This window comes from Rissa tridactyla, chromosome 2 (assembly GCF_028500815.1).
Source record: "Rissa tridactyla isolate bRisTri1 chromosome 2, bRisTri1.patW.cur.20221130, whole genome shotgun sequence".
NCBI classification, from domain to species: Eukaryota; Metazoa; Chordata; class Aves; order Charadriiformes; family Laridae; genus Rissa; species Rissa tridactyla.
Window position 1 is genome coordinate 93,682,808 of NC_071467.1, and position 27,889 is coordinate 93,710,696.

The 27,889-nt window shown below is 41.7% G+C and overlaps 1 protein-coding gene across 3 annotated transcripts; it reads left to right on the forward strand.

Annotated features, from left to right (window-relative positions):
- The first annotated feature begins 7,049 nt into the window (after nt 1-7,049).
- Nucleotides 7,050-27,053, forward strand: RIOK1 (RIO kinase 1). 3 transcript variants are annotated; one of them, XM_054190937.1, is made up of 17 exons: nt 7,050-7,152; nt 9,455-9,659; nt 12,918-13,008; nt 14,154-14,223; nt 14,958-15,000; nt 15,618-15,710; nt 16,719-16,831; nt 16,950-17,030; nt 17,574-17,660; nt 18,198-18,335; nt 18,909-19,012; nt 20,715-20,821; nt 21,965-22,030; nt 23,691-23,810; nt 24,079-24,132; nt 25,197-25,340; nt 26,835-27,053. In XM_054190937.1, the coding sequence occupies exons 2-17, from the start codon at nt 9,519-9,521 to the stop codon at nt 26,943-26,945; spliced, it is 1,563 nt and encodes a 520-aa protein (XP_054046912.1). In that variant the 5' UTR covers nt 7,050-7,152; nt 9,455-9,518; the 3' UTR covers nt 26,946-27,053. The 3 variants fall into 3 exon arrangements, with proteins under 3 accessions (XP_054046912.1, XP_054046910.1, XP_054046913.1); XM_054190935.1 differs by lacking the exon at nt 7,050-7,152 and adding an exon at nt 8,053-8,273; XM_054190938.1 differs by lacking the exon at nt 7,050-7,152 and adding an exon at nt 8,371-9,180.
- Nucleotides 27,054-27,889: the final 836 nt, after the last annotated feature.

The window sequence follows — 27,889 nt, forward strand, 5'->3', positions numbered from 1 at the left end:
AGGTGAAAGGCTGCAAACCACTTTTCCACAGTCCAGCAAAAGATCCGATATGTTTTTTTTATATCAGAAGTAAAACGGGACAAGTGTCCACTGTTTTGTTTGGGGTTTTTTTGTTAGTGTTCCAAGTTCCTTGAGTCACACTTTATTTTTTTTTTTGATTGTACTGCATTACAGTCCTGAAAGATAGCAGGGATGTCTGGTTGCTGCTAAGGATGGGTCCAGTTCTGAACACTATCATGTCTATACAGTTTGTCTTCTCCAGAAGGTCTAAATAATAATAGGTGTGGTGTTGATAAGGCATAAGCCTTTGAAGGAGGATGAGGAAGAGGGAATGAGGACACCTCTGTGCTAGAGAAGTTACCAGGCTAATCAGATGTTATGTGCTGCTAGCAGCGTTCAGGTGTCTTTAGTGCAGTCCTGTCCTTCTGCTGTGTTTGTATAACAGGGCGTAGTGCAACAGACAAATTTTGCTGACTGTGTGTACGCATGCATCCCTGCCAAAGGAGCTCGAGTAGCTGTCTAGCCAGGAGCTAGTAGCAAGTACTCAAACAGCAAGCTGAGGAGGCGTGCATCTCTTGTATTATGTATTTATTCCTAGGACATTAATGCATCGCAGGGCCCTAATAAGCTTTCAGACTCCATCGTATAAACTCTATGTGAACACAGAAAAAAAAAAAAAAGGGGAGCAAGAGGGAAGGGGGCACAGTACACAGTAATATTTATATTGGCAGTGCTCAGTACATCAAGTAAACCTCTAGCCTGTAACTTCTATCATTGTGAATAATGATGAACTCACCTCAGTAGCTTGGTCTTGGAAAGTTTTCATTTCATAGATGAACTGGCCAGTGATTGCTATGTTTTTCATGTACTTCTGTAACTAAACTAAAATTTGAGACTCAACTGTCATTTATACATACCTTGTCTTACAAAAAACTGTCAATACAGTAGCAGTTTTTAAAAACAGACTGTCAGTGATAAACCCTGAGCTGGAAATAATGCTTTATACATTCATTCTGTGTGGAGCCTCTTTCTATTATGTATCTCAAAACATTCTTTTAGCTGTAGAATCACAGCTATCGAATGTAACCAGCTGTTCAGATCTTTGTATCATGTTCTTCAGTCTCTACATTCAGTTATCTCCAGCTAGCTTGGGCTTTTCTCCCTTAAATTTTATTTAGTTGGCCTGAGAGATAAGGCTGTAGGATAAGTTACAAAGCAACTAAACCTTTTTCTTAGACAATCTGTCCCTTTGTGGGAGGTAAGGAACGTCAACTGCTGGGCTTGCCGGGAGAAGGTAAAGCCTGCAGAGTAAAGGAGCTGTAGGTTCAGTTCACATAATTACTGTCTGTTCCCTCTTTGGGTGGAAGTATCTCCTAAAGGATTGATATACGCTCTGTGACGCTGCACATAGAGTACTGTACATCCTTAGGCATGTGCTTCTCATATTCGTTAGAGTCACTGAAAGCATTTCTTGACTCCATTCTTGATCATCTTCCCAACTAAGTGTATGTTACTGAGTAAATAATGCAAATAATTTGACTGGTTTTTGCTTATGTTATAATGGAAACCTTCAGGTTTGTTTTAGAAGTGACTAATGTAATAGAAGGACGTTACACCAAGTGTCATAGGTGAAGGGTGCTTTCTTCTGAGTCATTTCCAAAGTGACCTAGAAATCTGATAATTAAATCTCAATAGGCATTATGATGATAGAGAACTGATATGATATTATGTGTAATACTAGGCATAATTATGTGTTTACTGGTCATAATCAAATAAGGAAAAATTTTAAGAGTAAATTTCCTTTACTGGGAGGCAAAATATGATGAAAACACCGTGAATCAAATAGGTTTCATAATCAGTCCCATAAAAAGAATTACTAAGATTTCTGTATTCTTGTACCACACAACATTTCTTAATCAGCTGGACAGACCCATTTGTACATTCCTCAAGCATTCAGGAAAGATACACCTTTATCTCTAAGGTTTTCTTTTCAAGGGTACAATTCTTTACTTTTTCTTGCAGTTCAATAATAGCTTAATTCTTCCTGTTACGTTCAGTGGGTAAAAAGATGATCTGTGTCCTAGCCAAGTGTAACAGTGGAGAAAAATTAACAGTACACGTAACATGTACACATAATTGCATATGGATTAATCAATAAATAAGAAAAACCCCTACGGCTATGGTAGAGTTGTCAATGTTAAAGAAAAAAGAAAGGGAAACTGAAGATCCAGTTAATTCCTAGACATTACACTTTATGCAATGGGAAATGAACAAAGCAGATATGTTTTCATTGTTGCATGGCTTTATGTACTGTTATTGGTACTTTCAAATTTGAACAACGTGTTCTGGGTCTGAACACCTTTTTCTTTCCCTGCTCAGTGAAGAAGGATCAAAGCTCTTTCAACAAGGAAAAAAAATATTTTCTTTTACCTATAAGAAGCAAGCACTTTCTTTATTACCTATTCAGTTTTGCAACTAAACCCAACCATGTTGCATTTCATTCTGGTTTTTGTTTTGTCGTGACTCTATTTTTCAGACAATTTATATAAAAATTTAGTGATATCAAATCACTACGTGATCTAATAAATGAAGTGGTAAAATAGCATATTTAACCTTTGTCAGGTGCACCAGGAGTGTTATCAAACATTATGAAACAATGCACAGATCATCAGCTGGAGGAGATGCTGACTTTTCAGAGGTTGAGATCTTTCAGAGTCACTGGGACTCTTGGCAGAACCTGTTGCTGTTATTACCTCACCCAGGTACTACAGTTCTGTGGCATGGTTGGTGGGATGCTGCCTGTGCTGGGGTCACCCTCAGCTTCTGGCCCATCCTCCCTTGTGGATCAGCCCCATTCCTGCTGCATGCTCCCTGACAGTTAGCTTGGGCTTTCTTGAGCCCTGAACTGAGTACTGTGGGACCTTGCCCCCAGGGTTCCCTGACAGTTCCTAGTAAGTCTCCAGATCTTTGCTGAAGACTGCAGCCAGGCAACCAAAGTAGGTCACAGCCCTACAGGCTTCTGCATCTGAAGTGACCCCTGCCTCCAGGTCCTTGAACTCTTTAATGGGGAGTTGGTGAGGGTATGAGGGTTTATAAAGCAGATGTGGCTGACCTCTGTCATCTAGCCAGCAGTCATCAGCTCAGCAGTAATCTGCTGGCTCTTGGGAGCCTCATATGGCCTGGATGTCAGGATCAAGACGAATAGCGCAGAGGTCTGTCACAGGACCCATCCAATTTAATATTTTTCTCAATGATTTGGAGGGGGCAAAAGTGCTTATAAGGTTTGCAGATGGTGCCAAATCGGGTGGTGGTGGGTGCCTAGCAGATACGCTTGGGAACAGGGCTACCACCCAGAGGGACCTAGGCAAGCTGCAGGAATGAGCCAACAAACATTGTTGCAATTCAACAGAGTCCTGCACCAGGAAAGGAAGAGCCCCAGTCAGCAGAACAGGCTGGGGATTGCCTGGCCAGGGAGAAGCTTCTGCTGAGAAGGACCTGGGAGGTCCTTGTAGATGCTAAACCGCCATGAGCCAGCAGCATGAAAGGCCAAGAGCATGCTGGGCTACATCAAGAGGAGCACAGCCAGCAGCAGATCAAGGTGAGTGACTATTACCTCTCTCATCAGTGTTAGAGTGCATCTAGATTACTGTGTGCAGTCTTGAACCTCCCCAACCCAGGGAAGATACAGACAAAACTGTGTCTAGAAGTTTCTGCAAAGTTGAAGGAAGACAGAAGGTGTCAAATTTTGCAACATTCACATTCCAATCCTTTAACTCCTTTTCCCCTTGAAGAAGTGAAAAACGGCCATTATCATAACTTTTTATTCCTGTGTTTATTTCAAATAATAAATTTGCAAAGTGTTTGATCACTACTCAAAATTAGAGGATTGCATAAATATCTGTATAAGACAAAATTCCACACTGGGACTGACGTTCAGCAAAGGAGTTAAGAGAAGGAGTGCTTTCTTAACGTGGAAGTTCTTGAAGAGAAACACAAGTTTATATATTTTCCTGGTTCTCAAATTCTTGGTCAGAACTCTCAGCTGGAGTCAGTGGAAGTTTGCCCTGAGAAGGGAAGCAGAACTCTATCCTTTATAGATACTGATGTTGCTTGCAGTGTTGTATCAGTCTGAATTATACCTTGGCTGTCTGTGATTCTCTGACTTCATCGTATCTCTTTTTCCATCTGGCAGTTTCAAGCTGCAGGAAGCGGTCTTGTTCTTGGTCTTTCACCCTCTCTTGCCGCAGCTTTTGGTTCTGTCTTCTGAACTCACAAAACTGCTGTTGCATTTTCTCCATCTCAGTTTGTTCGTTTCCAAATTCTGCTTGCAGGATTCAAAGCTGAGCAGCCAGTTTATTATATTTGCATCGCAACTCTTGACTTTCTGCCAACCTGACATCCTTTCCTCCCTGGAATTTTGTTTGCAAGGATAGGAGCCATTTCTGTGTATTCTCCTATTCCTCCCTTAGCACATGCAGGGCTGAAGTTAGTCTTGGCCTCATGTTTCTGCTTTTTTCTGAGCTCCCATATCTTTCTGTCTTTTTCGCGTAAGGTATGATCCATCTCCCAGCACTGTCTCCTAAACCTGGCCTTCAGTTCTGCTTCATGCTTTACTTGAAGGAGGTAATACACAGATTTAAATTCTTCCACATGCTTCAGAAGGGCTTTTTTTTCAGTCTCAGCATCCTCAAGATATTTGATAGCACCGAATAAAGTTTCCTGCATAATGATCAACTTCTAGCCTCATTTTTCTCCTTTGTGAATTTGTTTTTTATTTCACTTCAGTATCCTTCTTTAACTTATTTACAGTTTTTCCCAAATGCTGTTGCTGGACAGTTTTTGTTTTTAACTCTTCAAAATTGGTCTTCAGAGAAATGGTTTCATAGTAAGAATCAATAAGCTGTGTTGGCTGTTTCTTGTGATGCCACTTCATCCTCCTAGTCACATCATCTAGACCTAAATTCCCTTCATTAAGCAGTAGTTTCCCCCTGTCTTTAACCTTCTCCAAAACCATATAATCACATTGAAGATTGTGACTTGGGTTTGTTCTTGCAGAGCCTGCTGTAGCTCCTTGATGGCCCCACTGAAGTTTGTAACTCTCTCCTGAAATGATAATTTCTCCAAATGGTAATTGGAATACTTTGTTCCACGCATATCTGAGGATGCTTCATAAAGACTCGGACAGGGCCTCCGTGTTCTATAAGTGGAGAGAATCCCTTTATTGCCTGTATCTTCTTGCTTCTGTTCTTCCTTGGGAGCAAGTGATATCTCGGAATGCTGGAGTAAAAAGTCCTTTTCAGCTCTTGTCATTTCCTAGGGGGACAACCGCATTCTGTCATCAACTAATTAGAAAAATGTGAGGTCATGCGGCTTGCCAGTAATCTATTCAGAGAAGGTGAAAAGGCAACTGAGGGTAAATTTGTGTAAGCTTCACCCATGCTGTTAGAGTAATGGTAGAGCTGTGCCATTCTGTTGCAAAACAAGAGGTGACACAGTCTGTAAAATTCATGCAAGCTATTTTTTCTCACTAACTTCAGTGGAAATTTTCCGTCTGTGAAGATAAAGTCAGTGTGGGCCAGCATGATAAAAAGATGAAAATGAAAGAGCCCACCCCTCTACACTGCCTACAGTTTTTGCACCTGCATCAAGCTCCAGTGGAGTGAAAAGTCTAAAGAATGTCACTGTCAGATTTTGGCCTAACTTACAGTAATCTTTCATTTTAAAGCCAGAATTAAAAAAAACCCTAGAAACCAAAATTAAACTATTGGCCAGCCAACTTGATTCTAGAAAATGGAGAAGCAGCAATATTTACATTAAAGCAGTAAGAAATACAAGTCTTCCAATGCTCAGTGCATTGCTCTACTGAATTTTGAAAAGGCTGTTAAAAGGGAGATTTTACTCATTGAAGGAAAAGGTAAAAGGCAAAAAAAATGTTTGAAATGCTACTGAATTAGTCTGTTGGAAAAAGCGGGACAGTCAGAATATCCTACAATACTTTATGTAATAGGCCACACAGTTTTTTTCACTGAATTTCCTAAATACTATAATAAAACTAATAATAAACAGGAGTAGAGTTTGATCCACCATTTTAAAATGTTTTTCATTTTTTTTTTTCTTACCCTGTCTGTAACTGAAAAAGATAGAAAACTATAAATAAGAAAAAAGCATCTCAGATTCTGGTGGAAACTCTTTCTCAGCGCTTCCTCTTTTGTTGTAGTGTATTACGCTGTTCTTTCTACCTCTTTTCACTTCTCTGTTTGATTGTATCAGACCTGGTATATACACTGTGTTCTCATGCAAAGAATCAGATGATATAGTATTGTTGCTCTCTCTCCAGTTGTTTGGAGGCTCTGTCTGTTGTCCAGTGGCTGCCTACCAAAAGTGTGTAATTTGTAACCTGTAATAATTTTTAATTTGTAATGTTCTGTAATTAAATGTAATTTAATTTAAAAATTAATTAAAATTAAAAATTTTAATCATTTGTAACCTGAATGGGAACTTCAATGAAAATGCACTGTCCCCTACATTCATTACTCAGTTAATTCAAGACACAACTCCAGCACCTGCATTTAATATTTTTAACACTCCTCTCTTATACAATACCTTTGTGAGGCCCAGCACTCTAATGTAAAATACTGCAATATACATGTTATTTAAAGCACTACTACTAGCTTTGTCAGAGAAAGGTATTTTCATCGTTCAAGCCTCCATTCAGGCAGCATGAAATCTCAACCATGACTTCCTCTGGGCTGGGAGTTTTGCTAGCCAAGTTCAAATTATCTTCTCCAGAAAACACTTTCTCGGTACCAAAATCTGGATATATCTTGACTAGAGAGACATGGGGTCGAGTGAGAAAATAAGAAAGAACTTTTATGGAGGATTCTCTACTGCAATCCAGCAGCGACTCCTCCATTTCTACAAATGGTTCTTCGTGAGCAACTACAAGGGACTTCACTGATAATTGTTCTGGCAATGAAACCTCTTCTCTCCCACGTTCCTGCAATTCTTTTTTAACAGTGCCTTCTCCATCTATGTTTTCTTCTCGCCAGCCCAGCGTTCTCCTTCGATGTGCTGGTTCTTTGCCTGTGGATTTCTCCTCTGGAAAAAATGTGTCCACACCTGAAGGCTCCTTCCAGCTGGCTATGTAGAAAGGTGCGTTGCTTCTATGGCAAGTGTTTCTATGACTTAGTGACTCCTTTTTTGAGAAGTATCTTGAAAATTCATATAGAATTAAAAAAAAATTAAGTTTCTTATAACGGTTTCAAAGAATGTTCATGGAAATAGTACTTATTCTCCACAGCTATATTATATTTTCTTTGGGACTTAACAGGATGCATGTATCGTTTGCTCCTCGGTGTGTATCCTTTTTGATCAGGAGCCACCTAGCCAAAACTTGATGCAACTACATGGATGTTCACAGCAGCACTGACGTAACATATTCCTTAATTTATCTTTCCTATATACATGTGCCTCTTCCATTTAAACCAATGCATGTATAGAGTCAGACTATAACCTGCAATAGCGGAATATCAAGCATACTGCGTGAGGTAGGACTGTAGAATGGCCGAGGTTGGAAGGGACCTTTCAGATCATCGATTCCAACCGTTAACCCAACACTGCCAAAACCAGCACTAAACCACGTCCCTCAGCACCGTGTCTGCCCGTCCTTTAAATACCTCCAGGGATGGCGATTCCACCACTTCCCTGGGCAGCCTGTTCCAACGCTTGACAACCCTCTCCGCAAAGAATTTTTTCCTGCTATCCGGATGAGCTCTCGGCCTCCTGCTGTGCTGCTATACAGACAGTCAAAGGGACTGCAAAAAGCAGAGCAGGACTTCTCATCATGTCCAAGAGCGCACGAACGCTCCTCATTAGTCCCTCAGTGACTTATTTACGTATGGGCGGTGGCTGTGAGCCCGCCCCGGGGAAGGCCGCGGCCGCCGGGTTTATGCCCCGTCTCTCCGCCATTCCTACCCCCTCACGCTGGCGGCTGGGCCAGCCCCGACGGCTAGACTGACGTCAGGCGCCTGCAGCCAATCCCCGCGCCGGAACCTGAGAGGTAGGCGGATCCCGCCCACCTTAGCTGTACGGCCTCGCTCGCACTCGATGCTTTTTGTCCCTCTGCCGGCGCTGTAGGGGGCAGCCCGGCGCCTGCAGCCCCGTGTGCTAGCCGCCGCTACCACCATGGCCGCTACCGCCGCAATGGATTACCGGGCGATCGCGATGAGCCAGGCGGTTCCCGGCCAGTTTGACGATGCGGAGTGCTCCGATGGGTAGGAGGCGGCGGCGGCGGGGGGGCTGGGTGTGGACCTCTTGTGGGGCCCCGCGCCGGTGTGAGGCGAGGCCGAGCGGGGGGAAGCCGGCCGCGGGTCCCGAGCGCTTCCCGCAGGCCCCGTCGGAGCTGCCGGTGAAGGCGGCGGTTCGGGGGCGTCTGTCCCCAAAAAAACGAGCGGGGAGGAGAGCGATCCTGCACGGCGCCCGGCAGCGGGGCGACGGCCGCTGAGTAGCGGCGGGGAGAGCGGGTGTGCTGCCCGGGTTGGGACGGGCCGCGCGAGGAAAGGCTGCGTGCGTCCCCTCGTCCTTCCGCTTCGGTTATTTCGGTTATTTCTGCCTCACCGCTAAAATGGGCAGACCCACCTGCAGGCGCGGGGTGGCGGGGGCAACTTCACCTTGGTGTTACTTGAGTATAACTGAACACCTGAAACCATGTGAGAGAACAGTGAGTTGCTTAGGACTTAGCAAATAACTTTGATTCGTTTTGTGGAATCAAAGCACGCTTTCTGTTGCGCTGAAAGTCTAAAGCTTTTTATATTTAGTGGTGAGTGAATAAGGAATGGTCTTGTGTTATGCATTCAAGCCTTTTTCGTCCCGGTTTACTATGCATTTAATTAAATGTCAACTGTCTGCAGAGAATCTGCTTTGGGACATACTTGTTCAGGCAGAAAAACATGCCAAGCTACGGACATCAAGACATGAGTGAGTCAAAAGGGTTCGTTTATCCCACAAATTTTTTTGTAGGCCTAACTTTTTTGATGTAGGTTGTGCTGATGCCCTGAGTTACCAACAGGTTGGCTGTCTTTCTCAAGTGAGATTTCGTGTGATACCTTGTCAGGTGGAAATCTGTCGTGGCACCAAGTAGAGCGGTTCATCTCTGGTGAAGGAGCCAGCTGACCTCATCTGGTGTGTTCATCTGATTAGAGTTAGAGGAATCCAACTATTTATAACTGCAGAAAAGTTAGAAGGCAGCACTGATGTGGTGAAGAACATAACTTAAACGTAGTCCATCCTTTAAGCACAGTGACATCCTCATATACGCTTGCTTAAAGACAGGTGAAGTGAGAAACATCTCATGGAGAGCTAAACTAGTGAAATAATTTGTTGGGATAAATGTATTGAATGTTTGATGACTATAACAGTCATTTGTAGTTATATGAACATCTGTATTTGTTTGAAGTGAATCTACGCAAGACACAGAAACAGTTAAAGAAGGTGAGGTCACTGAGAACTGCCAATCACGCATGTGCAAAGAAGTTAACACTGAGGAAGGAGATGGTGATGATTACAATGATGATGAAGAGGAAGACGAAGACTGGGACTGGGATGATGAGGTGGGAAGACTCATGAAGCGCCACAATGCTGCTGGTGGATGCAATCCACAGGTATGTTGGAAGGCTATTTTGTGAGCATCAAGGGTACCCAAGAGCAAACGGGGCTAAGGTAGAGGCTTTGTTCTTTGTTAGTATTATGTTGAGCATAAATACAAATGGAACATTTTCCTCAAGAGAATCCCCTTTCTTTGAGTCTGTTCCTCTACTGTGCCATGTGTGTATGTACATTGTAGCCAGAGCTCCTCGATTTCCTCATCTCTGTTGCTGGATTCTCTTTGTCACTGCAGTTTTTCATCTGTTTCTTAGCTTTCTCAACCTTTCTTTGCCCACTCCGATCTCTGCTGATGTTGCTTATGTTTTGGTATTTGTCCTCTGTGTTTTTGAGCATCTTCCCCCTCCTTTCTATTCAGTTTTGAGACCATACCTCCTTGTCACACCCAGGGTGAACAGGTTATGTTTTGGATTAATAGTGAAGGAGGAAAAAGAATGCATAGGAGATGGAGGGAGGGGTGCCAGAAGTGGATTAATTTAAAGTGCATGCTGTTGATGTAGAAACTCTGGCATTTTGCGCAATGAAAAGCACTTGTGGCATTAGAACTATCATCCTTCTTCCCCTCAGCTTGGACACTGGAAGTTCAAAACCTCTTTTTATTATTGATACCAACATAACAGAAGAATTGAGATAAATTTGTGATGTTGATCATGGCATATCGTGTCTGACTCACCACACTTAGAATCATAGAATTGTTAGGGTTGGAAGGGACCTTAAAGATCATCTAGTTCCAACCCCCCTGCCACGGGCAGGGACATCTCCCACTAGATCAGGTTGCTCAGAGCCCTGTCCAGCCTGGCCTTGAACACCTCCAGGGATGGGGCTTCCACCACCTCTCTGGGCAACCTGTTCCAGTGTCTCACCACCCTCATGGTGAAGAACTTCTTCCTAACGTCCAATCTGAATCGTCCCATCTCTGGTTTTAATCCATTCCCTCTAGTCCTGCCATTACCCAACATCCTAAAAAGTCCCTCACCAGCTTTCTTGTAGGCCCCCTTAAGATACTGGTAGGCCACTATAAGGTCTCCTCGGAGCCTTCTTTTGTCCAGAGTGAACAACCCCAACTCTCTCAGTCTGTCCTCATAGGAGAGGTGCTCCAGCCCTCTGATCATCCTCGTGGCCCTTCTCTGGACGTGTTCCAGCACGTCCATATCTCTCTTGTAGTAGGGGCTCCAGAATTGGACGCAGTACTCCAGGTGGGGTCTCACGAGAGTGGAGTAGAGGGGGAGAATCACCTCCCTCGACCTGCTGGCCACGCTTCTCCCGATGCAGCCCAGGATACAATTGGCTTTCTGGGCCACTAGTGCACACTGACGGCTCATGTTGAGCCTCTCGTCTACCAGCACCCCCGAGTCCTTTTCTCCAGGGCTGCTCTCAGGCCAGTCACTGCCCAGCCTATATCGGTGCTTGGGTTTGCCCCGACCCAGATGGAGGACCTTGCACTTGGTCTTGTTGAACTTCATGAGGTTGGCGTGGGCCCACCTCTCCAGCCTGTCAAGGCCCCTCTGGATGGCATCCCTTCCCTCCAGTGTTTCAGCCGCCCCACACAGCTTGGTGTCGTCGGCAAACTTGCTGAGGGTGCACTCTATGCCACTGTCGATGTCGCTGACAAAGATGTTAAACAAGACCAGTCCCAGTACTGATCCTTGAGGGACTCCCCTTGTCAGTGGCCTCCACTTGGACATGGACCCATTGACAGCCACTCTTTGGGTGCGGTCGTCAAGCCAGTTCTTTATCCACTGAATTGTCAGTCCATCAAAGCCATATTTTATCAGCTTGGAGACCAGGAAGTCATGCGAGACAGTGTCAAAGGCTTTGCTCAGGTCCAGGTAAATGACGCCAGTTGCTCTCCCCTTGTCTGTTGATGTCGTGACCTTCTCATAGAAGGCCACCAGCTTTGTCAGGCACGATTTGCCCTTGGTGAAGCTGTGTTGATTGTACCCAGTCAGCTCTTCATTATTCTTCTGCCTCAGCAGTGCCTCCAGGAGGATCTGCTCCATAATCTTACCAGGCATGGAGGTGAGACTGACTAGCCTATAGTTCCCTGGTTCCTCCTTCTTTTCCTTTTTGAAAATGGGGATTATGTTTCCCTTTTTCCAGTCAGTGGGGACTTCACCAGACTGCCATGATTTTTGGAATATAATAGAGAGCGGTTTAGCAGCCTCATCTGCCAGTTCCTTCAGTACCCCTGGGTGTATCCCATCGGGTCCCATGGACTTGTTCACTTTCAGGTTCATCAGATGGTCACGAACCTGATCTTCACTTACGATGGGCGGTTCTGTCCAACCCCTGCCATTGTCTTCTATGACTCCGGGAGTGTGGCTGGAGCCCTTGCCAGTGAAGACTGAGGAAAAGAAGTCGTTGAGAACCTTGGCCTTCTCCATATCACTTGTCACCAGCTCCCCTGTTTCCTTTCTGAGGGGGCCCACACCCTCTCTAGTCTCCTTCCCACCATTAATGTACCTATAGACATTTTTGCTGTTTCCCTTGATCTCCTTGGCTAGATTTAATTCTAACTGGCCTTTAGCTTTTCTCACCAGGTCTCTTGCTGTTCGGACAGCTTCCTTTTATGCCTCCCATTCTAGCTGTCTTTTCTTCCACTCCTTATAAAGTTTCTTTTTGTGTGACAGTGTGTCCAGGAGCTCCCTGTTCATCCAGGCAGGTCTCCTAGCATTCTTTCCTGCCTTCCTCTTTGTCGGTATAGTTTGCTCCTGGACAGAGACAAGGTGATCCTTGAATACTGACCAGCTGTCCTGGGCCCCCCTTCCCTCTAGAGACTTGTCCTGGGTGACTTATTCTTGCCTTCAGTTAGTGGTTTGTGCTGTCCAGTGCTGGTGAAATCATGTACAGATACTAATTGTATTTGGAGAAGACTACCTGTAGGAAAAAGATACCATCTTGGAAAGTTTTATCTGTTCGTTTTTTCTTCTCATTTTTCCCCTCATTTTTCTCTTCATTTCTGTCTGCCGTTTCCCTTCTTTTTACAGATGGAAAAAGCGTTAACATGAGAGACTTGCAGCTCAGTTCCCAGACTGAAAATAAATGTGAATTGGCGCAGTTTTTGGAATTTTAACCGATGTCACCTGTATTTTCTTTTCTTGAATTAAATAAAATCTGATGTTAATCCATATCCCTTTCTGGTTTTCTATTTATAGCTCTAGACATAGACATTTGAACTGACTTTTCCAATGATACTGTTTGTATTTCGAAGGGCTATTTAGAGAAGGCAACTTATATTAACAAATCCTTTGTTTCAGGCAAATAGACAGACCCCTAGTTGCTGTTCAGCAAAAATGTCTACCCCTACAGACAAGGCTTTAAGGAAATTTGAAAATAAAATTAATTTAGGTGAGTATAATTGCATTGTCATGTTTTATGAAAACAGATACCGCTCCGTGATGTTGTCAGACTAATTCTGCTTACTTAAAGCCAGAGCTCACTGGAATGGCAGTTAACCATTGCAAGACAGAATAAAAAATGGCTTTTGCGTACTTGCAAGTTGCCTTTAGTCTCCATTAAGCAGCTGCCATACCCATTTTTCTCCCCTTTCAGAGCCACAGGGCTGTTTTGGTGTGTTGTTTTTTTGTTTTTTGTTTTCTTTCTTCTTCCCCTTGACTTCTCTAGACCACATAAAGTATTTCTTCCCTAGCTTCTCTGTCGCACCAAGCTGTTTGCCTGGAGGGGGGTTATCAACTCCCTGTTGTGATGCTGTGGGTCATTCTCAAAGCTGCTACCACAGCTAAATTTCCTGGATGATTGCAGTCCCCTCTAGTATTAGGGTGGTACATTATGCAACAGTTATCTCACAGGTGCAGAGTTTCTGTGATCAGTGCAGAGGCCACTATCCTAGCCAGCGTAGTTTGGTGTTTACCATGTGATGGAAATGGTTGTGCATCTCAGCCTGTTGGGGCTAGATGTAGCTGTGACTGGGGCCTTTTGATAGGGTAGTAAACAGACGTTGCGTTTTCCTTCATAATGACGTGGTTCTAAAATGAAGGTTCAAAAGAGCAATGCTGGTGTGCATATAGCCAAATACAGCAGCTTTTATACACTTAGCAATTTAACAAACACCATTTTAAATACATCATGAGGAAAGAATCTTGGAGTCTGTTGCTTATTCTGTTCAGAAAAACGGCATTCAGTTGTGGTGGACAAATGTAATAGTGAGATGTTATCCAAAAGGCATTACTTGTGGATGGCATTACATCTCCAAGTGTGTGGGACTGCCTCACTCATCTGCTTTGTTACCTTACAGTCCTTGAAATGCAGACAGAGCGGAGAGCTAGGTTATCTCTGGTATGTAGCTAAGCTTCTGTGCTTGTTATAAAGAGTTCCACCTGTGTTTGAACATTGTGTTGTGGCATATTGGCTGGCAGCAGAGTTGCAGGGGCAATTCTGAATGTATGAAACTTCTTTGATTTGGGGGTTGGTTTTTTTGGTTTTTGTTTTGTTTTTGTTTTTTTTTTTTCCATTTCGTCTTACGTGTTTTTCAGATAAGCTGAATTTTGATGACTCTGTTATAAACCGAGTCACAGAAAAGTCTAGACAGAAGGAAGCAGACATGTGAGTATTACTTCTGGTTCTATTTTCATTTAAATAATTTGAACCCAGAAGAGTAGTTCTTTATTTCCTAATGTGATCCTGAGTTTTGAATAAATTTATTAAGAAAACGAAAATTTGTAAATAGTCTGCATGAAGTTTGCTTTCTGATCTTAAACTATTTGGTTTCCAGATCAGTTGCTTAAATAGTTCCAGAGTTTTGATGCTTCTGTCACTGCTGCTGGTAGCACATCTGATTGTATTGGTGTAGTAGGACAGAAGCGGCGGGTGTCATTCCACTAGCAAAAGATTATTTTATCTCTGTTACTCTTTTTCTAAACAGAGATCCTTAAGCACTTGGCCTAGGAAAAATACTGGAAGCCTTTTGAAGGTTCCACCTGATGATTTGGTCAGGAGAGGTACCTTTTTTAAACTTTTTTTTTTGTTCTAAAGCCTGCAGCTTATAACTCTAAGTTGTTAAGACAGATATTTTTTTCTCCTGAGTGAGCATAATTCAGTGGAGGCAAGAAATCTGTGGAAGTGAAGGGCACTGATGTTTATGGATTTTTTAATTTTTATTCTGCCCACCCCACCCCCACCCACCCCAGCGTGCAGGAGAAGTCTTTGCTTTTGTATGAACTGAGAGCCTTACTACTTGAGACTGTCGTCTTCTCTTTGATACAGATTATTATGTTTTACTCTGTCAAAGTACTGAGTCCTTGTGTGGGATTGTATCGTTTTATTTTCACTTCTATTAGGTACCGAGTAAAAGATAAGTCAGACAGAGCAACAGTAGAACAGGTAAGTCCCTAATGCATCAAACTTCTCTTTTGACCGGAACAAATAATGTGGAATTTAGGAATCATTGATCAAATGCATGGTGTAAGAACAAAGTTTCACCTTGGAATTCTGTTTCCCTTGTTATCCTGGAGAGACCTGTTGTTCCTTTGGTTTTTGTGTGAAGGTTGTACTTGCTTCCATAAACATTTTGGAGCTCATTTTTGTGCATAGTATTGTGATTTGTTCATATATGCAATGCATCTTAAGCTTTTATTAAATTCCAAAGAACAATAAAAAAAGTGTGGGATTTGCTTTTTTCCTTTTTTCTTTAACAAGACTGAACTATTGCTGGCCCAAGGTCATATAGCTCCTGTATTTCAGTTATGATAGCTTTATCTTAAGAGAAACCTTATTTTAACACGCTTAATGCAACTGTGGGTGAGAAATCATTCTCTTATGTCTCTTCTGGAGATAGCTCAAAGACATTCTGAGTGGCTGCTCTTTGGATTATTGTTTGATCTTTAAGAATAGTCTGATGCCACGGGTCCTTTAGTATAGTACTAAAAACGGCCTGTATTAGTAGGTTTTGTCCTCTTCAAAGACAGCAATTGTGCTGACTTTTCTGTGTTAAATTTGAGGTGTTGGATCCACGGACTCGAATGATTCTGTTCAAGATGCTAAGTAGAGGTGTCATTTCAGAAATCAATGGCTGCATCAGCACAGGGAAAGAAGTAAGTTTTATTATAAATGACATGGTAGTCTCTTTCTCAGCAAGCTAAGTGGAAGCTTGTGGTGCTCAGAAGATGTATTGAAATACTTGGATTTAGTAGTACTTTTTTTTATTTTTGGTGTTGCTTGATTGGTAGGGAGCTTTCTTAAGATAAAATGCAATTTATGTTAAAGGAAACAAGTTTCCACAAATATGAAAGATTTCTCAGAATACTTAAATTTGTTATCTTAAATTTGTGGATCTTGTTAATTGTATGTTACAACTGCAATTTTTGTAAAGGGTATGTGTATACACAATATTAAACAATGCCTGAAAAAACATACAAACCTAGGTAATTCTTTCTTCGTCCGAAACCCTCTTCTGTGCAGATCGGGCCAGCTCCACCTGTCAGCAGACAATGGGAGTTATCTAAATGGTGTAAAAAAATTCTGTTTAAAATACTATAAACCTTCATTGCTTTTACAAAACTAGCACATTTGTGTGCTGTTGTTATCAAGTAATATTGCAGATGAATAAAACTAGACCACAAATTTCCAGGTAAATTAATAAATCAGTCTTAGAATGCCTGGTCCCTAGGGTGATCTGGTTTTCTTCCAAGTCCTTGGATGCTGATTAAAGGCATACATCCACCCTGCGTAGCGGTGTCAATGTGAGATATTTGGGCTGTGCTTTAGGGGCGAAATAGTGCACAGACTCAAATTAACCCTTCGCACAAGGGCTTGTTTTAGTCTCCAAAATGTGGATGAGGCAGAGTTTTTCCTGTTTGGTGTTTTGTCCTATATGCGTTGTCACACCCCTACCCAGTCTTAGGTCCTTCCTGTAAGCTGCCTCGGATAGAAAAAGAGATTGCCCTTGTGTGCAGTCTTACTCAGCTGGGTGCCATGTAGGGCCTGGGGTGAGAAAGCTTATCTGGGTTTTTACAGGATGCCAGAAAGAGAAAAAGAGAGAAGGTTAGGTTGGTTTAAAGACTGTTTCTTTAATATTATTTCTTCCCTTCATAATCCAATAGGCTAATGTATATCATGCCGGTACTTTGGACGGAGAGAACAGAGCAATAAAGATTTACAAAACCTCTATTCTGATGTTTAAAGATCGGGATAAATATGTGAGTGGTGAATTCAGGTGAGTTTGACTTCTGCCTGGTTTTACTGGGGAAGTGATGAAGGTGGTAAAATCACCGATGCTAATACTGCATTGATTGGCTAAGAGTCCCTGTTGTCTTTTATTTCTTCATTTAAAGATTTCGTCATGGATATTGCAAAGGCAACCCAAGAAAAATGGTTAAGACGTGGGCTGAAAAAGAAATGAGGAATTTAATAAGGTGATTCTTGCAGTTTTTATTTCAGCATGCAAAGGTAACTGAAACCTGAGGTACTCTCCTTTTGCTACACTGTGGCTATCACTACCTTTTAGGGCCTCTGGAGTATTCAGGAAAGTGTCTTAAGCTTCCCTGTGGGCGAGAAAAGAAAGGGGAAGGAGGAATAAAGATATTCTTTCATTTTGCTGCTCATGCTCTAAGCTCTTCAGTGTCTGAATGCTCTGTCTGACATGACTGAAAAGTGAGGAAAAGCTAGAAATAGCTGCTGCTGCTGAGTAACAACACACTGTGATATAGGTTAATCTTGGATTAACCTGAACTGTGTAAAAAGTCTGTCTGACACAGGAATGCTTAGAGAGAGGTCAGAGCCAGAATGGTTGTGGCTTTTTATATTCATTTCCTAGTTGCTCCTTACAAGTGAGTTTCCTCAGTAGAGGAGCTCTTGTTGTGTATTATGTTTAAAGCGATAGAGCTCCTTCAGGCACTAGTGCAAGGCAAATAGTAGAGTCTGGGTTTATTTTTTGGGGCTTTGTTCCTGTGTTACAGGTTGAATACAGCCCGGATACCTTGTCCAGAGCCGATTGTGCTAAGAAGTCACGTGCTTGTCATGGGCTTTATTGGTAAAGGTGATAGGTAAGTATCCTTAGAAAATATTTTTTTTTAATTAGTAGCTTTACACAACTTTTTATTAAAAACAAACAAACCAACCCTCTGAGTTTACCCACTATTACTTTAAGCCTGTAAACATGTTACTCTTGTATGTGCGTGTGACCTGTAGAATACTCAGACGTTTGCCAGCTACTATTGCAGACAGTCTGCATGATTCCAAAGCATGAAATTGTGTGCAAAATAAATTCATAACGTGGCTTAACTAGAGATTAAGGCTGGAAAGGCTTGCTAATCATACATGAAGATAGCTCATCATTTTGTGGTACAAACATTAATGTAGCATGGTCCAAATTAGCTGATGTTGGAAATGGAGCTCCAGCATCTTTGGCAAGTATATTCCAAGCTTTGCTGCCCTTCGTGCTGGCTCTGTGCACTTAGCTGCTCATGCCAACTTGCTTGACACAGTGAGTGGAAGGATCAGGTACAGCAGTTAAAGCATTTGCAGCTGGTAAGAAGAAGAAAGAAGCATTCACTTCCTGTTATTTGTGTTGTAATTTCAAGGCCTGCTCCTCTGCTGAAGAATGCTCAGTTATCTGACTCCAAAGTCCGGGAGCTGTACCTGCAAATCATCCAGTACATGAGAAGAATGTACCAAGATGCCAGACTTGTTCACGCAGATCTCAGTGAATTTAATATGTTGTACGTTTTTAAACTTTGCTCTGAATTGTGACACCTAGAATGTATGCATTGGCAACCTCTATGTGAGAGTACGAATCTACCTTTAAGGGAGGGTGGGGTCCTTTCTGTGGCTTGGTTTTGTAACTTATCTAATTAATTATGTAGGTTTTAACCCAGATCTGGGCTTTCTCTATTTTAAAAAAACAAAAAAACCAAAAAAACCAAACAAAAAACCAAAACCAAACAAAGAAAAAAATATCCCAGAAGAAACACCCTTACAAACAAACAAAAAACCTATTCAACAAGAGAAAAAAATGTGAGGTATCTTTTTTTTTTTTCCCCTCCCCCCATCCCTAACACTGCTTTTTGTGTTCAGAAGCAGACTTTAAAGTTTAATAGTAGAGCTTGTGTAAATGAGGGAAAGGACTGACCCAAAAAAGTTGTTCTGGCCCTAGTATGCAAGGTGTATGCTAGAGAAATATGTTAAGATTGTTTGCTAGTTCTTAAGTTTGAAGCACACTTTCTTCCGTGCCCCTCAGTAATCTCTCGTATAACGTCAGTGGCGTCAGCGCAGCTCTCTGCGTTTGTTTGCAGGTACCACAGCGGGGACGTGTACATCATTGATGTGTCTCAGGCCGTGGAGCATGACCACCCACATGCGCTGGAGTTCCTGCGAAAGGATTGTGCCAACGTTAACGGTGAGCGGGCTGCACTTCAACACTTGTTCTGATAGCTGGTTTATTTAGGAAGGTGAACTGTGTTCACCTATGTTCTTTCAGGTGTAAGTGACTGTAGAAGCTGTCAAACTTCTGTTAAAATGCTCCCTCTTCTAGGTTCTCCTGGCTTCTTCAGGGAGTCACTGTGCTGAGCTTAGAAGACCGTAGCTGATTTTGCTAGAAAACATCCGGCCAAAATGAGTCACCTGGCTGAATCTCAGATTTATGACAGATCTGAGATCAGTCCCAGACTGATCAGAGATCAGTCCCAGTCTGCAGCAGCACCCACCCCAGTCTTAACTTCCCTTACCTAAAGGACTGCGCAGGCATACTGATGTGTTTCCTGTGAGTGGAATCCACATCTGGAATGCCTCAGCTGGCAAGAAGTTACTGTGTCTTATGAAGCTCCCTGCACTTACTTGTCCAGATCAGCTGAGAGGATCAAGGCATAGAGTAATTTATTAGAGATGTTATCACTTGCCATAGTATTTTGATAAACAAGGTACCTTTATGGTATTTTTCTCTTGAAAATTTGGTCTTCATGTGTGAGCATGCATGTTACGTAACAGACACCTCCTGGTAGGCTGCGTTCCTCTCTGAGGACAAGAGATATGTCACTGCAGGCTGTTTTTCTCGCCCCTTACTTTTTCAGATTGACTTTTTTTCTGATTTTACAGAGACTCTTGAAAGTCTGTGGAAAAAGAACCGTGTGCATTTTGATGCTATGTGTTTATCCATACCCAGTGTGCTAGTTTTTCCGTATTCCTTTTCTGTTCGTGGATTTCTGATAATTCTCTTCCACCTCAGATACTTGCACCCTTCCTTTTATTTTCATGTCTTTTGGATTGCTCTCCCTAGATACTGAAGTACATCAGTGGGTTGCAATGCTTTTGTTGTGTTTTGTTTGTTTGTTTTCTGTCACTGTAACTTTCTCTGTGTAGTCCTCCAACAGAGACTCTGAGAAACACCTTGGTTTATGCTCTGCCCTAACTGTGAGCATTGCGAAGATTTGTGGTTCCATGGGCACAGAGAGCTGTTTCTAAATTAACTTTTTTTGTTCTTTTTATAATTAATTTCTCATGGTGAGAGATCTTCTGAAAATTTTAATAGGAAACACTAAGCAGTCCTCAGTGTCTTTCACTGCTGTTTATCAGTACAGAAGTGCAGTCTCTGAAATTGGTTATATTTGATGGAGGAAACCAATTCTGAGTGTAGTACTGAGGAAAATTCTAATATGTTAATGTCTTCCCTTTTAGGTGGATCATAATTAGGCTGTACTGTATTTCAGAATAAATACTTCTGTTTCTCTTTGGCAAAAGTTTGAGGTTTACAGTCCTTATTCTTTGAAACACATTTTTCATCCTAGTCATTGCAAATACTACACCTGTCTTAAATTGTTTACTACTTAGCCCCTACTCCGTGAATGTGATGGAATTGATTTGGCTTTTATATTTATCCAGTCATTCTCCATTCAGTATTGGTTGCATCTGGAAGATGAACAGTTTTATTTCGGATGGCTAAGAGTTATCTGATAACTGAACCCAGTATGGTGCGGTACATGCTGCTGAGACTTTCTCAAGTCATCAGGGCCATTAGCTTGCTCTAACTGTCACTTGAACATCACAGCTGCATGTGTTACACATAACTACTTACGGTTTTTGTCTCTGCTCTTGTTTCCTGGTAGACTTTTTTCAGAAGCGCAATGTTGCAGTGATGACTGTGAGGGAGCTGTTTGAGTTTATTACTGATCCTTCTATCACAAGCGAGAACATTGATGACTATCTGTCCGAGGTAAGACCTCATGGTCTTATTATTAATGTAGGATGACTTGGAACAATAAAATCAGATCTAGTTCAGTCTCCTTCATCTCATTTACTCTATATCCTTCTATTGAAGGAAGCTGGTACATGACATTGTTATGCTTGTGCGTCAAAAATACATACAGGTTTCTTCCATTTATACCATTATAGGATGACAGCACTTTTCATTCTATGTTTTCTCAAAAAGTCTAATCATGAAAACTCAAATGTCTGTTTCAGGTGCTACTAAAAGCAGGATGCTTTAAATTAGTACGGTCTTTTTGGCAAGGAGAAGCTCTGCAGAAATATAATCATGCTTATATAGAGAATGGGGTTAGGAATGCAGATTTGAACAGAGTGGGATGAGGGAGGAAGGGTAAGACTCAGCACAGTGTTACTCCAAGGCACATGGTCTTGCTAGCCAAATATAGCAGCTGGCAGAACATGTTGATTCTAGGAGGAGGTAAAATTACTCAGCGCTGCTAGCAGCACCCATGTATTTCATCTCTAGCTGCCAGTCCTCTGCTCCCAGTTAGATGTTTCTTCAAAAAGGGAAAGGGGAGGAGGAAGCTTTTTAAGTTAATGCAAGAGAAATGGGGGCCACATATGCCATGCTTAGAGTGGAGATCTGATGTGTCATTTATGGTCAAGACCATGAGGCAGAGACTGACTGTGGTCCGCATAGCAGTACAGCATGGGGATTTCCAGATGTGGTATACTTTCTGTCATATTGGAGGTTGAATGAGACAGAGCTGTGCTGCGTGGTTCCCCGTGTACTCCTCTGGCTTGCTCAACGTGCATGAGAAGAGCCAAGTTACAGGTCTGAGCACTGCTCACTCTATTCTCCTTGCACTGTTATGTCCTGTAGTCATGCTGGGCCTGCCATAATTTGATCTGGAAGGAGCAGCAAGCATGTTTTCCCCATATTAATAAAGCAGATCTGCAGTTCCGAGTGTGCTTCGCAGAAATATTGGTTACCATTAGGTGTCACTCAAGGCATTGCCATAGGGAAAGCTGGAGTATTTTGTGAGTGACAGTGTGGAGTACAGGGAGAAACATAGATGGGAATGGTTAGTTGGATTAAGTGATGCGATTCTAAAGAGTGATAACTTTGTATTGTTTTATATTTCTTTAGGCAATGGAAATAGCATCAAAAAGAACAGAGGAGGAAAGATCCAGTCAAGATAAAGTGGATGAGGAAGTAAGTGACGATTTTTGTTCCTGCTGTGAAATTAATATTAACCTTGCCTCTTCTAAACAATGAAAAAGATTTTATTGGCAACATTTTATTTGGAAAAATGCACAGTTGATAAGGAAAACATTGTTTGTGATACTGAGATGTCTTGAATGAGTTGAGATGTGAAGTATTAAGGGATGGCATGTGTAAAAACTGACAGTGATAAGATGTCAAAAGGCAGATACTCCATTTCCTAAACTAACGTTTGCCTGTAGATAGGTCCTGTGATGTATTTTCCAGTTCAGGTTCATTTAACACAAAGCAGCCCAAAACTCAGTGGAGAGATCTGGTTATGACAGTGTTTTTGGACCAGTGATACAAAAGCAGGATATCTGGATCAATATACATTGACCAAATTGCCTATCTAGCTCCAGTCCCAGTATAATTCAGTTCTTCCGTGTACTGTTTCTCTCCTTTGCTTTTACATTAAGCGAAACCATTTCTAGTGCATTACAGAAAACTGCTAACGTTCTGGAAAGGCTTGATGTAAGGTAGAACAATTTCTATCTTAGTCTTATCTCTCTGTTTCAGAAGAGTTAAACCAAAAACCAACTCTGAGCAGAATTTGTATCGGTGAAAGCCTATTTGTACTGGTTCATGTGGTGTTTATTTCTGGAGTCAATGCTGCTTGATTTATCAAACACTTTTTCTTTCGGACCTCTGCAGGTTTTACTAACTGCTTCTGGCTCAAGCTTGGCCAAGGAAAATTTTTTTTTCTTGGTTTCCTAAGATAGTGTCAGCATACAAGTTCTGAACTATAGGGTCAGATGCTAGTGTTCTGTTGCAAGCCCATTTTTTGCAAACCAATTATTTCTTTGCTTTATATAAGAGAGGTGGTTTAGTAGCATCTATGTTCAGTTTATTTCTCTTTGACTTCTCATGTGACCATGGCTAGTCTGTGTCACTTCCTTCACAAGGGAGTAGAGCTGGCTTTGCGGAGGTGGGGGCATCTGCTCTTTGCACAACACTTAGTCTAGCAGTTACGATCATAAAGTGTACTGAATTTGTACTGGGATTGAACTGATACCATGGAAAAGAGAAGCAAAATACTTCTTTCTGGTCTGGTAGTGACTTAAGTTTGCTGGAGGACCGTTTCAAAAAGACTGCATGACTAACGTTAAGTATGTTGTTGATGCTGCGGTTAGGTTTCACTGTACTATGCTGCTGCAAGAACCTTTTCTGAGTTGGACTGTAGGTTGAAGAAGGTATTATTATATACAGAGATTAACTTCTAATGGTGCATTTTAATGGAGTTGCTTCCTGCAGGCATTGTAAACATCACAACAAAACCATTAGAGAAAATAGTTAGAATACAAAACCTTAGGACTCAAATCAGTTAAGAGTAAGTTAGAAGGGTTAGAGAAGTTTGTAAGTGGCCTGGTGGTAGTCATGCTGAGGAAGGAGCCTTATTAGTGATGAGCATGTTAAGTCTGCTTCTGCAAAAAAAAAAAAGATACTCTGCAGTTCAAATGATAGTGAGTGACTGCCATGTTCATTTTTAGTTTTCCCTGAGCCACAAAATCCTTCATGATTGTTCTCTTAAGGATGCATAATTAGGAAGGAAGAACATAATGAAACTATATGTAAATTAGTAAGTCTGTGTTTCCTTTCCACACTCTGCTAGGTGTTTAAGAAAGCTTACATACCTCGAACTTTGACTGAAGTTAAAAACTATGAAAGAGATGTGGATATAATGATGAAATTGAAAGAAGAGGATATGGCATTGAATGTTCAGCAGGATAATGTAAGTAGACATGCTGAGGCACTGCAAAAAAGAGGGAGGGAAAATGAATAATTCTTACTAGAAGCTGACAGCAACAAACAAAACCAGAAGCCTTGTTACCAAGGCGTGGAGTACTGAATCTAGTGTCGTACTTTAAAATTGTCTGGTTAGTACTAATGCTAACATTGTGGGGTTTTTCCTGGTTTTGAGATACTCATTTCCTCTGGGCATGAAGATTTAAGACTCATGTTTTGATAATGTAGTTTTCTTTCTCTCTCGCTGGGTGTAGATTCTCTACCAGACTGTGACAGGACTGAAGAAGGATTTGTCTGGTGTTCAGAAGGTGAGAGGGTCTTTTTGAAATTCTTCATTTTAGCCATTTTCAGAAAAGTGCATATAAGAACTATGGAGAATGCTTTGTCTTGTGTCTGACACCATGAAAGAAGCCTCCTGTCTTCTGAGTGACCATTTATGTCTGGGGTGGGTCTGGCATGACAGTGTGTCTGCACACCGCATCAATTACTTTGCTGCACTGTGGCTGATGCTGGGTTGCATGAGAAAGAAATGATAATCCTTGCTATGGCCATGATCCCTAAATTAAGATGGAGAGGAGAGAAGACGCTTTCCAATTATGTAAAATGTAATTGATTTAAACTGTAGCATGACTACAGGTTTTGATATGTTCTGGGTAGCTTTGCTCTAATTATTGTGTAAAGAACAGTCCTGCAGTATGAAGCATAAAGATATTATGTCTTACTATATTTGAAGTACTTGACAGTGACACTTTGTAGAGTACATTGGATAAGCAGTTGGGTACGGAACAGTTTGTAGCAATATAATTCAAGGCAGAAGCCCTACGTGGATTCCTCCTCCTTTCTTTGTAAATGTTATCTAGCAGTGGTGTAGACTCTGTTTTAAAATGGAAATGTTAATATGGATGGGATCAGGCTGTGGCAAATTCTCCAGGCTTATTTAATAATAAGTGAGTTTTCCAGTGTAGATATTTGTGTTTGCAATAAAGCCTACATACAGTGCCCCCAAGGTAGATTTGGGTATGATCCAAGTATAATTAAAAATTGGCTTCCGCATATGTTAGCAAATCACTGTTTAACTTATGGAAAGTAGTTTGGGAATGCCAATACAGCTGTGTTGTGAGCCCTGACCTAAGAGATTCTGTGTTGCATGTTCTAGATTCCTTGTTCTTAGTTTGGGTTAACCTACTTCTCGTTCTTTTTCTTGAGACTCAGTGATGGCTGTAGTAAAGGACATGGCCCAAGCTCACTTAAGGGTTTCTTTGCAGCAGATTCTGCTTTGGTTTTTATGTATCTATGTATGTGTGTGTGTATATGTTGTCATTAGGCTTCTTTGTTTTGCTCTGGTATAATTCTGTCTTGATATATCTTGCAGATTCCTGCACTTCTTGAAAAGAAGGCAGGTGAGTCAGAAACAGACTCTGATGAGGATGGTGGCAGCTCAGAGGACTCTGATTCAGTCTGTAAAGAATCTGTACATCCCAAAGATAAACCCGCTGAAGTCAGCATGGACAAAAAGGTCAGCTGGCCAGAAATTGTTTGTTTTTCCAACCTCTACCTATATGACAGGAAAAAAAATCCAAACTTAGTTCTGAGTGGTTTTTGCTACTTTTTGTCTGAAACAAGCTGTGGACTATTTCTGTTGTGGAGAATGAGGGCAGAGAAAGTGAATTTCATTATGGATGCTTTATTAATGGTGTTTTTATGTAGAGGAACATGTAGCATAGCTCTCTGTAGCCTAGACCAAGCTAGAAAAGAGATCTCTGCAGGCAATTCTAAGGCTGTGGAAAGCAGAATTTAGTGAAGACTGGGCAACTCTTCAGTGCCTCTGGCTACTTTTCCAGGCTTTGGTGTACAGCTTTGTGTTTGTCGTCCCTGATTAACCTCCTTTTGCCCAGGGAACTGAGACCACTTGAAACTTGGTGACCATGTTTGTACCACAGTGGCTTTTGCAGTACCATTAGTACAGACTGGCTAGCTTTGCTGTGAGCAAGAGATGTAACGCAGTCGTGTAAAGGGATTATGGTTTGGTTTGTTGTTTTGTTTTTTTTAAGTTTCATTTTCCAAATCACAGAACAACTATGCTGTTTCAATGAGACTCTTCTGCAGAGTATCATCCGTGGGTGAGAATCTTTTGGCAGCTTTCTAGGTGTTGCACAAAAGGCAGATGAAACTTGCTGGGTTTAAGGGGTTCAAGATTTGGGAGTTTGCTTTTTAGGTGTTTCCTCCTAGAAAAGGTGAGATAATACCTTTCCTGTCTGTCAAATAAAAATGCAGTACTCGACGCTTTCTACTAATCTAGAGCATTTTAGATATGGAGCAAGGAGTCTTGATCACTTCTCATCCTTATGGATAGGGTTCTCATTTGGACAACTTTTTGTGTAAGAAAGATGAGATTTTTAGTAACCTATGGGTTCAGCTGTAGGTTGAACAACTGAGTAGCAGCAATTACTTCCACCTCCCCCCCCAGTTATGCTGACTTTGCATTTTCCAGTTGAGCGTAGTGTCTTCACTGTCTGGCACAAATTGTAGTGTATTGCTGTAGCGTAGCACTCTTTCTTGCCAATCCTGATGATGATCAGCTTACTCTGAATTACCAGTAGTTACTGGATCAGTATTTTGCATGACATAAAAACATCTGCTCCAGTAGCCCTATAGGTAGCAGAAAACCTAGATCAGGTGCCCTGTTTTAATCTTAGCTGTAAATAGCATGACTTTAGAGTGCCTGTTGTTCCCTTTCTTCAAAGGTTGCATGAAGCTCTGGTTTTAACTAGTTTGAATTTTGCCTTGTCATTACCAGTTTGCAGCTCTTAGCTCCACCCCCAACCTAGACTTCCTTTTTTCTTTCCCCTCCCCATTCCTATTGATTTTTTTTTTCTTTTTTATTTCTTGCTCTTGATAACATCATCTTTATGTAGTGTGTTAATTAACTTGTTAATGTAACTATTGATTGACCTGCTCAAAATCTGTCATTCCTTATGGATTTAAATGAATGGTATTTGGTTCTTTATAGGAAAGGAAAAAGATGGTTAAAGAAGCCCAAAGAGAGAAGAGAAAAACCAAAATCCCAAAGCATGTGAAGAAGCGGAAAGAAAAGACTGCAAAAATGAAGAAAGGCAAATAAAATCAGCTTTGGCTTGGGGAAAGGGATGGTTTGTTGTGGGTTATTTAGTCACTATCTTTTTTCTTTTTTTTTTTTAATTAAAAATCCTTTATTTATATGCATACAATATTAACTTGGAAGGTGATTTTTTTTTTTTAATAACGTGGTGAAATTGTTTGAACACAGTATATGCCGTGGGTTTCTCAGTAGGAAAGAATGAGTTTAGCACACTTGTGAATGATAAAGTCTTGTACCTGTGCAGGTTTAACCCATTGTTAAACTTGCATTGATTTGTTCCTGGGGTCTTACTCCCCTGTCTTACACTCCATAAGCTAGTGTGGTTTGCTCCAGATTTAACAGATTCTTGGAGGGGGAATGGCAAAGATTAGGAAACACTTTTGCTGCAAAGGCCCATGCTTTCTTCACAGTATGGAAGCAAAGTGAGCTAGCTGTCCTCTGCAGGCTGTACAGTCACCCATGGATAACCCTGCAGGTATTGTGCCTTTGCTGTCTCCCTGTGCTTGCATCACCTTTGATATTTTCTTGCTGAAAGTTGAGTTTTGTGATTTGGGAGGCAGCTGTCCTCAGTGCCCTTCTGAAGCAATCAGACAGGCCTACCCAAACAGACCAAAGCCTGATTTATTTTTTTTTTTTAATTTTTTGTTGTTGTTGTTTGGATCCCAGCGTAGTTGCTCTTAGGAGTGTTATGAACCAGCTTTTTTTGTAAGCTGGTCAAATGAGTGTAAGCTGTCAAGATTAATCATGTTCAAAATTCAAGGCTGTGTAAAGGCTTGTGGCAGGAGCTCTGTGGAGTGGCTCAGCATTACCAGACCATGTTGCGCTCAGGTGCCCCAGCTCTACATTAAGGAGACGCTGGCAGAGCTCTGCTCATGAGTCACCCAGTTGGGCTGAGGCAAAGGCACCATACTGAAGAGAGAAAACCTCTCTTGGCAGCTGCTTTGACG